At 34.9% G+C, this 13,996-nt stretch overlaps 2 protein-coding genes across 6 annotated transcripts in view; one reads left to right on the forward strand and one right to left on the reverse strand.

Annotated features, from left to right (window-relative positions):
• The window catches only part of igf2bp3 (insulin-like growth factor 2 mRNA binding protein 3), a 30,378-nt gene extending 27,191 nt beyond the window's left edge, over window positions 1–3,187 (forward strand). For all 4 annotated transcript variants that reach the window (XM_026289945.1, XM_026289946.1, XM_026289947.1 and 1 more), the window contains 2 exons: window positions 46–159; window positions 584–3,187. In XM_026289945.1, coding sequence (XP_026145730.1) covers window positions 46–159; window positions 584–682 — 213 coding nt within the window. In that variant the 3' untranslated portion in view covers window positions 683–3,187. The remainder of the gene's footprint in view (window positions 1–45; window positions 160–583) is intronic.
• A 192-nt stretch (window positions 3,188–3,379) lies between these two features.
• gpnmb (glycoprotein (transmembrane) nmb) lies at window positions 3,380–12,444 on the reverse strand. Of its 2 annotated transcripts, none has more exons than XM_026289949.1 (12): window positions 12,085–12,444; window positions 11,211–11,342; window positions 10,099–10,260; window positions 9,813–9,986; window positions 9,543–9,704; window positions 8,351–8,671; window positions 8,084–8,143; window positions 7,741–7,983; window positions 6,995–7,100; window positions 6,525–6,748; window positions 5,946–6,039; window positions 3,380–4,303 (listed from the first exon to the last, which is right to left on the reverse strand). In XM_026289949.1, exons 1-12 carry the CDS (start codon window positions 12,149–12,151, stop codon window positions 4,156–4,158), a joined length of 1,893 nt encoding a protein of 630 aa, XP_026145734.1. In that variant the 5' UTR covers window positions 12,152–12,444; the 3' UTR covers window positions 3,380–4,155. The 2 variants fall into 2 exon arrangements, with proteins under 2 accessions (XP_026145734.1, XP_026145735.1); XM_026289950.1 differs by having other exon boundaries at window positions 3,383–4,303; window positions 10,117–10,260; window positions 12,085–12,443.
• Window positions 12,445–13,996: the final 1,552 nt, after the last annotated feature.

A 13,996-nucleotide genomic window follows, 5' to 3' on the forward strand; every position in this document is an offset into this window, starting at 1 on the left:
TCCATTTATCCTCCGCATTCATAGCTGCTCCATGTTTCTCTTTAGGTGAATGAACTACAGAACTTGACCAGTGCTGAGGTGGTTGTCCCGCGGGACCAGACACCCGATGAAAATGACCAAGTAGTAGTAAAAATCACAGGCCACTTCTATGCAAGCCAGGTGATTGAGCTACTAGACATCAGAGCTGGAGAAAAGTGCTTAATGTTGTCATTTTCTGATTTAAAAAGGTTTTCTCTGATCCTACCTTGGTTGGAGGGTGGTTTCTTAACCCCATGGCACCTCTGCCAATAGTAATGTAATTAATTTTTGCATTATTATGATGGGATCCTTATTAGATAGTAGGTGAAGTGGGAGAAAGGGGGGATGGGATCGGGAAATGTCTTTGAGCCAGGGCTTGAACTTGGGACTCCCAAAGTACAACGGCGGTATATATAAGCTGCCTTTGGCACTAATGTAATAATTTAATTGAATTAAAAATTTGAGTTTATTTACCCTACCCATTTATTAAGTATTTTAATTGTATGTTATTTTGCTGTTTGATTGGAATTTTTTTTTCTGCTTCGTTTTCTTTCATGTGTACCAGCTGGCCCAGAGGAAGATCCAGGAGATTATCTCTCAGGTGAGGCGGCAGCAGCAGCCCAAGGCCTCGGCCACAGGTCCACCAGTCGCCCGGAGGAAATAGAGCCACTGCGTCTTCTTGGAGACTGATAAGGACACGGGACACGTCCATCTCAGGGGTCAGGGAATGTCCTTACAACCCTGCCCGCTTTTACACCCATTCCCTCCTGAAGTTTCAGTGAGATTGTGTACACCTGCACTTTCCCCTCACCACAAATCCCCACCTTAAAACAAATCATAAAGTCAGCCACCCAGTCCTTGCCTTAATATGGTAAATGCACAGACCTTAATTGAGAGATGTTAAACTTTGTTTTGGTTGTGAGTTTATTGGGAAATGCAGCATTTGAGTGTAAAAGGCTTTTCAAGCCTGTTTTTAGGGTAAGGAATGGGTGACACCGGGTGGGGTTGAAAGGTCTTTGGTTTGAGATGGAAAGCGGAATTTTGATGGAAGTACGCTGTCCTGGGATCCATAGTGGCATTTTATAAATTCTGATGCATTTTATAGATGAATAGATATATATATACATATATAAAATTATGAAAGGTGGAGCAGCACTGCCACTTATGACTGAGGGAAGTGTTGATTGGTGTTGGCCAGGAAACCAAGTTAATATGCATTTTACTGATCTACCTCAGGCTAGAGTACCTCAGAAAAAAGAAAAGAAAATGATATATGAAAAATTAAGTTCTTTTTTTTTTATTTTGCTTTGTGGTATTTTGTATACTTTATAAAGCTAATAGTTCTTGAACATTTTTATTTTTTTAAGAAAATGTAAAATTTAGTCTGTAGTTAACGGATGATGCTCGAATTCCGCCTCGCTCCTTTTGCCGCGCGCCATGAATAACTAACTGTGTATATACACACGTTTGCGCGCGTCGTGAAAGAGCGGAGTTTGGGCTTCTGTGTTCGCTACAGATAGGAGAAAGAAAAGAAAAGCGCCTCAGTGTCGCTGAGGAGCCACCACCCTCTGAACACCGTCAATGTAATGAGAAATAACGCCACCAGTACTTACCGCAGCAATGCCACGCTAATATCCTAATAACTGTCTCGGCGGTAGCAGACGTTTCACTCGCATTTCATTACACTTCAGTCAGGGTTGGATGCAAGCAATAGAGGTCAGGGAGAAGCAAGGTCCTGCTGTAACCTCTTTGACACCCCCCTCATCCTCGGCGCGATTAGTTGTCTATCAAATTAAAATAAGGACCAGCCCGATTGAGGTGTTTTTTCTTTCCCCGTGCTCATCGTTTTTTCCCATTTCCTTTTCCCAAATAACGCGCTCCGTTTGGTCTTGGAACGGGCTTTATTTTATTTAATTTTTTTGCATCAAACTTGGCTTTACATCCCGAAGATTTTCAGTGTTTAACGTAAGTCAATGCATGTTAGGGGTTCGGGGAGTTACACTGTTCTGATGCTTTTGCGTTTATAGCTAGGTTACAATAGTCGGGCGCGCGTCTCTAGGCTAACGCGCGAACGGTTTCACTTATATCTTTCGTTTATCATTCGAAGTAAAAAAAGCAAAAAAATATATATTAAATGAACTTTAGCAAAAAAAAAAACGTTTAGTAAAGAAACTGAGAAACCAATATTCCTTTTGTTTTCATGCAGAATGTAAATATGATTTGATTGTGGTAAAAGAGTGCATCCACGCTTCCACACTAGTAAGGCCATTGTCTACCTCAGCTGAGGAAAGGGTGGGCTCCATCTCACCCGAGACCTCCAGCGCGCGCAGCGATACCTCAAGTCCCTCGCGAACACTTCCGCACTGGGTACGCGCGTGGCGCAGAGCGCTGACCAGAGGGGCACAAGTGATCGTTTTGTTTTTCTTTCCACCCTTCTCTTACACAGTTTTTGATCTACCTCTTATTAGAAAAGTATTTAAATTAGAGGCATATTGCTATGTGTTAGAATCTATAGGGTCATGTTCCATCTGCCCCTTTCCTCAGAAAAATAAATATATCATTTAAAAAATTTAAGAAAAAAAAAATCCTGTATGGCTAGACTTTAAAGATGAGTGAGAAAATGATTTCGATTTTGCCTGCAATTTATTCTCTGCTAACTGATTTGAAACCTCACCTTATTGCTTTTTCTTCTGCTTCTTGGTTTGGTGGTGTGGCCTCCTTGTATTGGGCTTTATTTCTTGCATAAGTATTGTATTAAAAGTCAAAGTGTTTATTTGGGATCTGATTAATGATGGCTATAGAAAAGTTAGTTTTCAAGGGCCTGCTTCATTTCTTGCTTATGAAATATGAACAATGAAGTCTTTTTTACTCTTTTCATGTCTTATGAATGCTACAGTTTTTTGGTTGTTTTTTTTTTTTTTCCAGAATTTATTTTATTGACTTGGATCTTATCCAATTTCATTTCATGGCTGTGTTGTGTGGTGAGTCATGTTTCAGTGGGAATGTGATGTGGAAATCCGGGAGCTGGAATAGTTCTGGAGAAAAATTGGTCAGATTTCAGCATAAGCAACATCCCCTCCGACCGTGCTTGTGTGCCCTCACACACCTCCACTTGTCAAATGCCTCTGATACAAAGAAAATAATTAAAAGTCAAGTTGGCTCCTAGAAACCATTGTTTGGTTTTTTTTTTTCTTGGCTGTTCTTTGTGTCCATATTTTTCAGATGTTTTTTGTGTGTGTGTGAAGTGTATTATTTATATATATATATTCTTATATATATATATATATATATATATATATATATACACACACACACACTTCACACACAAACAAAAGGCTGTTTGGCAAAATATTTTGAATTGATGTTGTGCATCACTATAGCAAACGGTTTAGAAATTTTATTAGAATGTTTGTGTGTGTGTATAAGCACTTACAGAAGTAAACAAGTTCTGAAATCATAATTACCAAAAGTGCTGTCAAATTTTTTCTTTTTTTAAATCAATAAGCATACTTCATAAAAATCATGCTTTATTAAAAGAAATGGTTAGTAAAGTGACTTCATATGAAACTACAGTTCAATTACCATCAAACAGGTCTTTCTCAAAAATACTGCACCAATTTTAGATCCCATACATAAAATCTCTTAACTATGGTCAAAATAAAGTACAACTTCTCAGAACATTAGAACATCCAACTTCTGTCAAATTTCTCATCCTGTCTGCAAATTAAGGAACTTGTAAAATCAGTTGAGACAAAGTGTCCCTCAAAATGTAACTATTTTCACCATTGAATCAAAATATTTTAGTGAATTTGGTTTGGGAAAACCAAACTGATTTCTCATGCACTGGACTGTGATTGGTTTGTTAGTAGTAGTTTTAGTCATTTTAGATTATAGAACCCCCTGTAGATCTGGCATATCTGGTCTCATTCGTTCCAAATCTTTCATTATAAATCTTTAAAGCTTGCATGCAGATGATATAACTGAAATGCTATGATTACTTATAGTCAAACTGATGCCAGTTTAATGTAATCTTGCTGAAAGCAAGCACCTATGAGATCTCTAGTTATTATCATAGATAACCTACAGCCAAACTCGTATCAAATAAATAGCAACTTTGCTGCAACAACTTGTTTCAGTCTATAGTGGCCTCTCTGTCAATAAACGGCTTCTCTCCTCGTCAGCAGAGAACAGAGCTGCTCTTACTTTGCTTAAACTCCAGCTACCAGCAGTTCTCTCAGCATCATCCAACATAGAGCGTCTCACCGGACGATACACCTTATATCGCCTAAAAGGAATAATAGTAAAGAAATAATTATTAGGATGCATACTGTTGTTTTCAAACTATCGAGCGTTTCTCGATAACGATTAAGCTTAGCACTTAAGAGCGTTTTCTACTAGCCAGTTTACGATCGTTCGTTATTGTTTGACGTGCCTTCCCCAAAAATGGGTCTAACACAATCACACCTATCTGTGCTTTAAGTGCTACTTAGGTGGTGCTATCCGTTTGTCAAGTGCTGAAATGTCACCTTATTGAATGGCTCATAATTGTAGTACATGCTCGTTTATTAAATGTTAACCTAATGCTGTGTTCCAGACAACATTAATATAATAACTATAATAGAATATTATAAAATGGATAGTTCCGGTCCTTGATTCTGATTGGTTCAAAGCTGTTGTAAATTACACTATAAACCTTAATTCACGAACATTTGTTTACCAACCACTTTTTTGGAATCACAACTGTTTCTGAGGAACTACATTGTTTGATGGAAGAATACTGTTTTTATTTATATCATTACACTTAATTTGCTCCGTTTTATTCTGTGAAACCTTTCTACTCACATGGAATAACTGTTTTATAAACACAATGAGCCCTGTGAAGCCGTGGTTTACTGTAAATTTATAACAGCTAAGTGGGTTTTAGACAACCCTCCTTAGCTGTTATAAATTCACTTTAAACCACAGCTTCTTGGGGCTCATTGCTTTTTTATATTATATTACATTACATTATATTATAGTTAAGTATAATATTATACTTTACATAAGATATATACTTATATATATATATAGAGAGAGAGAGAGATACATTATTTCGGGGTCCAATACATAGCTGGTTTTTGTGCACATCAGCAAGTCACTGACTAATTTGACATTTTTTAAGCATATTTCCCTACATTACTTCTTTTCATTTTTTCATTCAGTCATTTAATTTAGACGTGTATTTATATTTTTACTTCCCTTTTTTATTATTTCATTTATAAATTAATAATAAAAAAAGAGTGACAACGTGTACAATAAAGTACCATCAAATCCTTATACAAGTGTCAATTTTTTCGAAATTGAGATTTATACATCATATAAAAGCTGAATAAATAAGCTTTCCATTGATGTTTGGTTTACTAGGAGTGGACAATATTTCACTGAGATGCAACTTTTTGAAAATCTGAAATCTGAGGTTGCAAAAAAAATTCAGAATACTGAGAAAATCCCCTTTGAAATTGTCCAAATGAATTCTTAGCTATGCATATTACTAATAAAAAGTTAAGATGATACATTTACAAATATCTACAATTTAGAAAATATCTTCATGAAACATGATCTTAACTTCATATCTTAATGATTTTTAACATAAAAGAAAAATCGAAAATTTTGACTTAAGTCTGGTTTTGTGGTCCAGGGTAACATATTATAATCACATTGCTCTTGAATAAAGTTAAAGGTGTAATCTGCCGATTGTCCTGCAAGTGACCGCTTTACGATTACGCCAGAGCATTTGTAGATCTACCATGATTTTTAAGTTCTACTTAAGTTACGATGCTTTTAGGAAACAGACCGTAATATTAAGATCAGTTGTACGATCGTTTTTACGAACTTATTGGCTTACGAAGCTTTTGGGAAACGCAACCCAGTTTGGTAGGTGTACTCACTTGTAAACCATGACAGCGATGAATGCAAAAATGGAAATAAGCACAGCGCTGGAAGACAGAACCACCTCTGCCACATGGGAGGATTTAGGAGAGCCTACGAAAAAGAAAGAGAAAATTTTAAATAATTTTTATCCAGTTACAATATTTATAATTATATGAATATTAAATGTAACTGTGAACATTTGTAAATTCATAAATCTTTGTTCAGAAATTAGGCACTATTCTTTGCATAGTGTTTTCATTTTGACTAATCTATATATATTTTTGACTTGAAATAAAATATGAAATAAAATATTAGATGACAAACTCAAATGAGAAATGTTGCCATGGCAACTAACTGAAACGTGTGTGAAAAAAAGAAAGATCACAAAAGTACATAAAATTACAAAAACATACAGAAAATTTAATAAAAGCAAATTATAATAAAATAGTATAATTTTTTTTTTATAAAAACAGTATCTGTATAAATCTGTAAAATAACTGCTGTGTAAAGGTGCTTTAGAACAATATATATTAAAATTATTTAATGAAACATAAATAAATATACAGACAAAATTGACAACAATTCTCAAAACTGACTTATATTAGGGCTGTTGCCAATTGTAACTGAGGTGGTGGTGGCAAGAGCCAAGCCTCCTGGCAGACCCAGCGTGATGTTGACACAGTAATTGCCCGGCGTTTGGAAAATGCGTGTCAAGCTGATCTTGCATCCTTCGCCATAAGGAGCCACATCCTCACACACGATATTCTTGACCTCCCGACAAGCGGAGTTGGTCACTATGGTGCAGGCCACTGAGGGAACACTGAGAAAAGGAGACATGATGCTCAGTTAAATGTATTGTATCTATGTGATCCAGCGGTCTTCTGTTGTAAATGTGACTGAATGCTTTTGACTAATATGATAATGACATGTTGTGTAAAGGCTTCAAATGCTCACTGCACATCAGAATCATCTTCATCTTATAAATGCTCTTCACTTTCTGGCCTGTCATGGTGAAGCACATGATCTTCTGTCTTTGTACTTCTTATTGTGTTTGTGTGAATCCTACCTGCCGGAGCAAGTCACCATGAAGTTTACAGATGTGTTGGTCACTTTGTCAGCTGACACCTTTAAAATCTGGTTGGCTGGCAGGTTCTGCAGAGCTAGAGGAGGTTCTGTAGAAACGGACATAAAAATAGATATTTAAAATTCTATTTTAGAATGTATTATTTTATCCTCATTATAATTTAACTACTTTTTTAGAAATGTATTAATTAAAAGCTTTTGTGTACTGGAGTACAATACAAAGTACACAGTGTTATTTTAGTATAATTTATCTTTAACTGTTACAGTTTTTGATTATTTAATTATATTTAAAGTATATTTATTTTTATATTTTAATTTTAGTTCAAATTTGAGTAATTGTTGTTTTGTCATTTCTTATTTTTTATTTTATTCGTTCTTTGTTTTTGTTAGAAGATGCTTACATGGTTTGTTTTATTTGTTTTAGTACTTTAAACAAAAAAATATATATTTTGTATTTAGTTTCATTTCAGTTCATTTTAAGTATTAATTTAAGGTTTTAATTTTATATGCAATAAAAACTTCATCTCACAAGTTTTGAACGTGACTTTTTTTGTTTGTTTTCATAAATGCCGAATTCTGGCTTTTTTTTCTTGCAATCTAAAGTTTTCATCTTACAAGTTCAAAGTCCAAATTATGAGTTATAAACCCAGAATTAAAACTTCCATAGGTTAACAATGACCCTGATAAATACCAAAATCTTTGAAAAACCTGGTCCGACAGTCTTCTTACCTATGATTATGATCTCGCCTTCAAAGGAGCCATTCACATGGTGGAAACAGTCATATTCCTTGAAGTGTGTGTGTTTGATCATGGGGGGTGGGGTGGGCTGCTTATACGTGGGACTGGTCTCAGGCCCAGCGGTGGCTGTAATAGACGTCACCTCTGAATCGGTTTGGAATGGTTCGGTTGTTGGTACAGCAGTTGTAGAGACTCGAGGAGTGGTAGTTGGTGAAGGATTGGTGATGATGGGAACTGGAGCAGAGATTAAAACAGTGTTGGAAATATAAATTGCATTTAGTGTTCTGTTAGATATAATTCTGTTTTTTCTTGCTGTAAACACTACTCGTCTCACCCTTGGTGGTCTCCATTTTGCTAGTGAATGCGTGAGTGCCAGGCGGTAATGTAGGCATTGCTGCAACACATGAAAGTGATTGAATTATTTTACAGAAAGACTGTTGGCTGGCTTTTAACATGACAGCAGTTTTAATAAGTTTGCTTTACTCCACGAGATAAATGGACACATTTTGTCCTGATGGATAATAATGTATATGATATGTCTGGCTTGTATAATAGGATATCTGTTTCTGGGTGAGTAATGTGCCTGTGTTAATGAGATTACCCGTGCTATGAGCTTGTGTAAAGTGCATTGGTGTTGGAGTCGGTGGCGGGCAGGGCACACGGAACGATGCCTCCACGAGGAGCTTGACTGTTACATTTCCAAGAGTGTTGTACGCATGAGTTGCCACATTGCTGTGGGTGACCAACTGGTTGCCATCCCGAAAGTCCCAAATGAAGTCTACCGCATCAGCGGTCTTCAGATAGTTGCTTGGGTCATGGATCTGGACATTGAAAATCACATCTGACCCTCTGACAAAGACGTTTTTGTCAGTTATGCTGGCTGGATGCTTCTGGGAAATGTTCACGGAGAGTGGAATCTTATCTGGATGAAGAAAAACATTTAAAAAATTGATCAATAAAAGGATTTTCATGTATAGATAGATGTGTAAAATTATGTAAACATTTTATTTTGGATGTGATTAATTGCGATTAATCTTTTGACAGTGATAATATATATATATATATATATATATATATATATATATATATATATATATATATATATATATATATATATATATATATATATAGACACACACACACTCTTTCACCAGTCAAAAGTTGGAAAAATATGAATGATTTTTTTTTTCTGGGGGGGTGGGGGGTCTCTAATGTTCACCATTTAGTTAACAATTTATTTAATCAAAAGTAATATAGTAATAACTGTAATGTTGTGAAATTATTACAATTTAAAATAAATTCTGCACTAGAATATATTTAAAAATGTAATATTTGGGTCATAGTTTTTAATGTTTACATTTTTAATAATGTAAACATTTTTTTTTTCTGCCTTATACTCTTTGTGGAAACTGTGATACTTTATTTTCTAGATTATTTGATGAATATAAAGTTCAGTTAACAATTTATTTGAAATACACTACATTTATTTTGTAGCATTATAAATGTCTTTACTGTCACTTTTAATCAATTTATTTCATCCATCCTGAATTAAAATATTATTTTCAGAAGGACACTGAAGACTGGAGTAATTGCTGCTGAAAATTGAATTGTATAATACAATTATATATTGATTCTCTAAAACAGATATAATATGCAATACATAAAATCTATTCACAAATTACTTTTTAAATTTTCATATAAAAATGATGTGTAGGTCTATATAAATGATCATAGTATAGTTTTGATCCTGTACAATAAATATGATTAAAACAAGACTAAAGTAACTAGCAGACCTGTTATGAAGAATACGGTGCTGTCCACAGAGAGTGGGCTGTACTTCCTGCGCTCACATTTACGGTACACCATCACCTCCATCATACCAGATCCAAACGTCATGTTAGTGGTGTTCAGGGTCAGATGGGAGGAGGAGCCATCACACGTCTCAAAATACTGGCCTGTGAGGGAAACCACACGATGATGGTCCATTAGAGAGCTTACATTGTATCTAGAGTGAATTATTAAACCACTGATATGATTCAGGTCAGTGAATGACTGACACTCACCCATGGTGTGCCACACATACACATAACCTCTACGTCTCCAGTCATTGCTCTGAGGAAAAGGCTTTCCATCAGGGAAAACATTGCACCTCTTCAGATCTGTACACTTTCCAAAGCCATAGTCATCCAACCAGGATGTCCAGTTAAACACGTATCCTGAACGCACCTGTCCATTGGCTAAAAAAATAAGTGAAGGTGTTATTTGGGAATATAAATGCAACTTTTAAAATACAGGTCATTTTTCCCTTGCATTTGTACATTGTTTAGAGATTCCAGGAGTATGAAGCACCTGAGGCCTCCATCATACCGTCGTCACAGTGCTCATCATACACCAGGTTGCCGCTGCTGTCCTCCTTCTGGCATGGTGGAAACTCCAGAGCTGCAGTGAACGAGATGCATGAGCCTTTCATCGCTGGGCTGTCGCTTGTGAGGCGCACCCTCGGTGGTTTATCTGTGATGTTCATGAGAGAGCACTAATGATTAGTGTGTAGCCTATACATATGATGGAGAAAATCATATCAATCTCTATTGCTAACACAAAACAGTTAACAATGTTAGAAGAAAGATAAGGTTTCAAAACGTTAATTTCATTTTCCCCCAAAAATTTTTGAAGCACTGAAATATTTGCACAAACTCAAATAGATGAAAAGAGTGCTTACACAAATTTAATATTATCAAATAAATAATAAATGCAATCCTTTTCCTCAAGACTTCCTCAAATAAAAATGTTTTAAATGAAACATGTTGTGTTTAAAATATTGTTTAAATTGGTGGTATTTTCCCCTTCTGTGGCCTTAGTATGAATTTCCATCTCGTTGAACTTTTGTAATATCACTTTAACCAATGAGGTCATCGTAGGAGGACGGAGGTGACGTCATTTTGGCGGGAAGACAGAATCATAAATAAGTAAGGGCTTGTTCAAGCTTGCATGAATAATGTTCTGGAAATAAACTGAGGCTTTTTGCTGAGATCTTGTGAGAGGCTGTGGAACTTAAATATTCATAATAATTAGATATTGCATATAATTTGGTAGTAAAACAAATATTGAAAATTAAAATAAAGCTATGTGAACACTTGCATTTTTACAACACTAAGTGTGTCCCATTGGGTAATGTTAAGTTCTACACACAATTGTGGTCTTCATGCTGACTTGCACACTTGAGCCAAATATAGCAAACACGTTAAGAAACAAGTAGTCAAGTGTGGGAACTATGGAAATTGTTTTTTGAAAAATTATCTCGCTGTTGTGTAAATAATCACGTTAAAACAATTGGTAGGCTACATTTGGATACATTATATCAATACCTTTTGTGAACCAGACTTCGCATGCTTTACACTTTTATAAAAAATAATTTCCTAATCATTATTTTGAAATTGTGTGTAGCCTAAGTTATCTCTTACCATGTCTGCGATTCAGCTGCTGTTTGAAGGGGGGATACAGGGATTCGTCCCAAGGGTTCGTGTCCGGGTCCCATCCAGGGATTGGGAATGGAATAGGGAGTTTATGTTTGTGAGGAAACATGTCACCATAAGCTGCATGAATGACAGGGATTAAAAAAAACTGAAAGTCGTCTGAAACTGACAGATAAATGCACATGGATAAGTCATTTTAAATTTCATAAAATATAACGGATAAAGCTGTGCTTGTTACTTTCTGCTGGGATAAGAAACAGGCATAAACCTAAAAAAAAATTGTGACAACTACCACCAGTGTTCCCTACAAGAACGCATGGAACGTGCTTAAATAAATATTAAATAAATAATTAATTATATGCTTATTGATACCCCTATAACATATGATAACATATTCTTACAATTTGGTGATGAACGGACGTATTTTCACAAGACTCTCTTGGCTGCTTTCAAGTAACACTGATTGCCTAATTAGTTTCATGAGACTGGAGCACGCGGAAGAAAACATCCTTAATCCAGCACGATGTAAAAACATTTAGTCAGCCTATGTGTATTTGTTTTATTAGCCCATTATACCTCGTCTATCTCAACGTTGTATGAATTTGAAAGTTGGTAACAATTTTAAAGGCTTAGCTTACTCTATCAAATAGTTTATAAATGGGTATATATATATATATATATATATATATATATATATATATATATATATATATATATATATATATATATATATATATGTCCTATATATACGTTATTATCTTGATATAACAGTTGTTTGTGCAAAAGCGTCAAAATGTTATTAAAAAATAATAATTGCTGACTAAATATTTAGCAATTATAAAAACATTCAGTTCCTACTTACTTTTTTTGCTGTTCGTTGCAGGAACGATCAATACCCAGGCCAGCACAAGCAACATTTCCAATTGCATCGTGTCGATTTGTTGGATGAGAAAAGGCTAAAAGTATAATTTCTTCCAAGGGCTTTTTTTTGTTTGTCCCCCTATGTCACTCCAGCTGCTAAATCTCAAGCCCATCAACTCTCTTTTGCTCTGTCTCCCAGTCATCCGCACGAGCTCTAATTTAATACAGCAAAACATGTGACGTTTCTGTAACGAGACTCATCTGATTCTTAATTAGCATCTAGAAGCGCGAGCTGGAAGCAGGGCTCGGAATCTAATGCTGTGACTTTTCCCTTGTATTTCGAAACAGGCGTTTTCAAAAGCATCTTATTTAGGGGTTTTTATGTACTGTCTTAAATAAGATCCTTGATCTATCTATCTCAGAATTCTTTTTGAGAAAAGTTCTGTTTTTGGATATCAGGGTCAAGAATGTCCGTGATGAATCTTAAAAGTATAGTATGTATTGTTAATTTCATGTATTTTTTTAGAAACATTTATACCATTGTCCTCAAAGTGTACAACTTAATCATTATTGTAAAAAAATTAACGTTTCAATACATTTTCATGCTCATATGTTTATATATATTACAAACACGACTTTGATTTGTGGAGAAATTAGTTTGAGAAAAAAAAAACCCGTAAGAAACAGATAAACCGACTTAACTGCTTCGAAACATTTATTATACCCCACAAAAAGAGGTCTATTCAAGATATTATCTGTTTTGAATTTTAATTTTAATACCTTATTAACACAAGGAGCACGATCAAAAAGAGAAAATTATTATGGCTACAGCATAAACTAAAACGATCGATGCACACTCAGAAAAAAAATAATTTTTTTTAAGGATAAGTGGTTGCAATCGATTTATTTTAACTACATTTAAATAAATTTAGTTGACTAACTTACAGCAAAATGTATTTAAATGTAGCAAAAATAAATTGATTGCAAACACTTGCAAAATGTAGTAAATTCAATGAATAATTTTGTTTAGTGCATGTATATACACATTAAATATCAACTATTAATAATAATTAATCAGAATCTTTAACTTTTTGTGTCATATGTAAATATATATGTAAACATACATATTATATTGTTTTATTTTTATGATGCACATAATGTTAGTTGAACTTCGTGACATGCATATTTATAATCGCATGTCATATTAAAGAAATTAATTAACATTTGCGTGAAAGCACTCTCAGTTATACGTTCAATTGTTTGTACTGTCTCAAAATTAAAACTGCAAAGTTGTCATAAAAAACGTGCCGTCTCATTCCAAACCGTTAAAAACTATGATATAAACATAATGAGATGTGAAGCCGTTCAGGTGACTGACCAGTCATCGAGAAAGAGCTGCCTGAAGGTCAAAAGGACGAACGATTTGGGAACATTTGTAAAGCGCAAACTCTCATTGATTTAAAAAAAAGTCGATTGAAAGAGTTAGCTAAAATACAGAAATGTGAACCTTAGATAAATAAATTATTAGGATAGATAACTGCAATATTGATTAGTCTAATCATAAATGAATTAAATCTCTCTATCAGCTCCTGTTGACCCAGAACGGAAACTGGCATGTCATCACATGCTCTGATGCGTCTCTCACGAGCTCCGTTTGAAAGTTCCTCCAGTTTTTAATGTAATCTGGCGTGACTTTCCGACAGCACAACACTCCTGTTCAGAATCGACACTGAAAAGACAGAAGAAAAACACAAAACACTTTAATAAAGAATATAGTCTGTGTGTAAACTTCTGTTCATTCTATTTTTAATTGTGTCCTCTGTTCAACAACAGATGTTTCATTTAGCCACCAGAGGCTCCTCATTCTTCACATGGTTCAGGTGAAGTCCAGAAACACTCATTTTGAGCAAAAT

Source organism: Carassius auratus, chromosome 19, assembly GCF_003368295.1.
Source record: "Carassius auratus strain Wakin chromosome 19, ASM336829v1, whole genome shotgun sequence".
Classification (NCBI taxonomy): Eukaryota; Metazoa; Chordata; class Actinopteri; order Cypriniformes; family Cyprinidae; genus Carassius; species Carassius auratus.

Bases quoted from the DNA above. Each gene is read 5' to 3' on its own strand.
- gpnmb (XM_026289949.1), bottom strand. From the start codon at position 12,151: ATGCAATTGGAAATGTTGCTTGTGCTGGCCTGGGTATTGATCGTTCCT. The intron at 9,705-9,812 runs GTGAGTGTCAGT...TTTCCCTCACAG, and splicing joins GTATGTGTGGCACACCATGG to GCCAGTATTTTGAGACGTGT. The intron at 7,101-7,740 runs GTAAGAAGACTG...CCGTTTCTACAG, and splicing joins AGGCGAGATCATAATCATAG to AACCTCCTCTAGCTCTGCAG.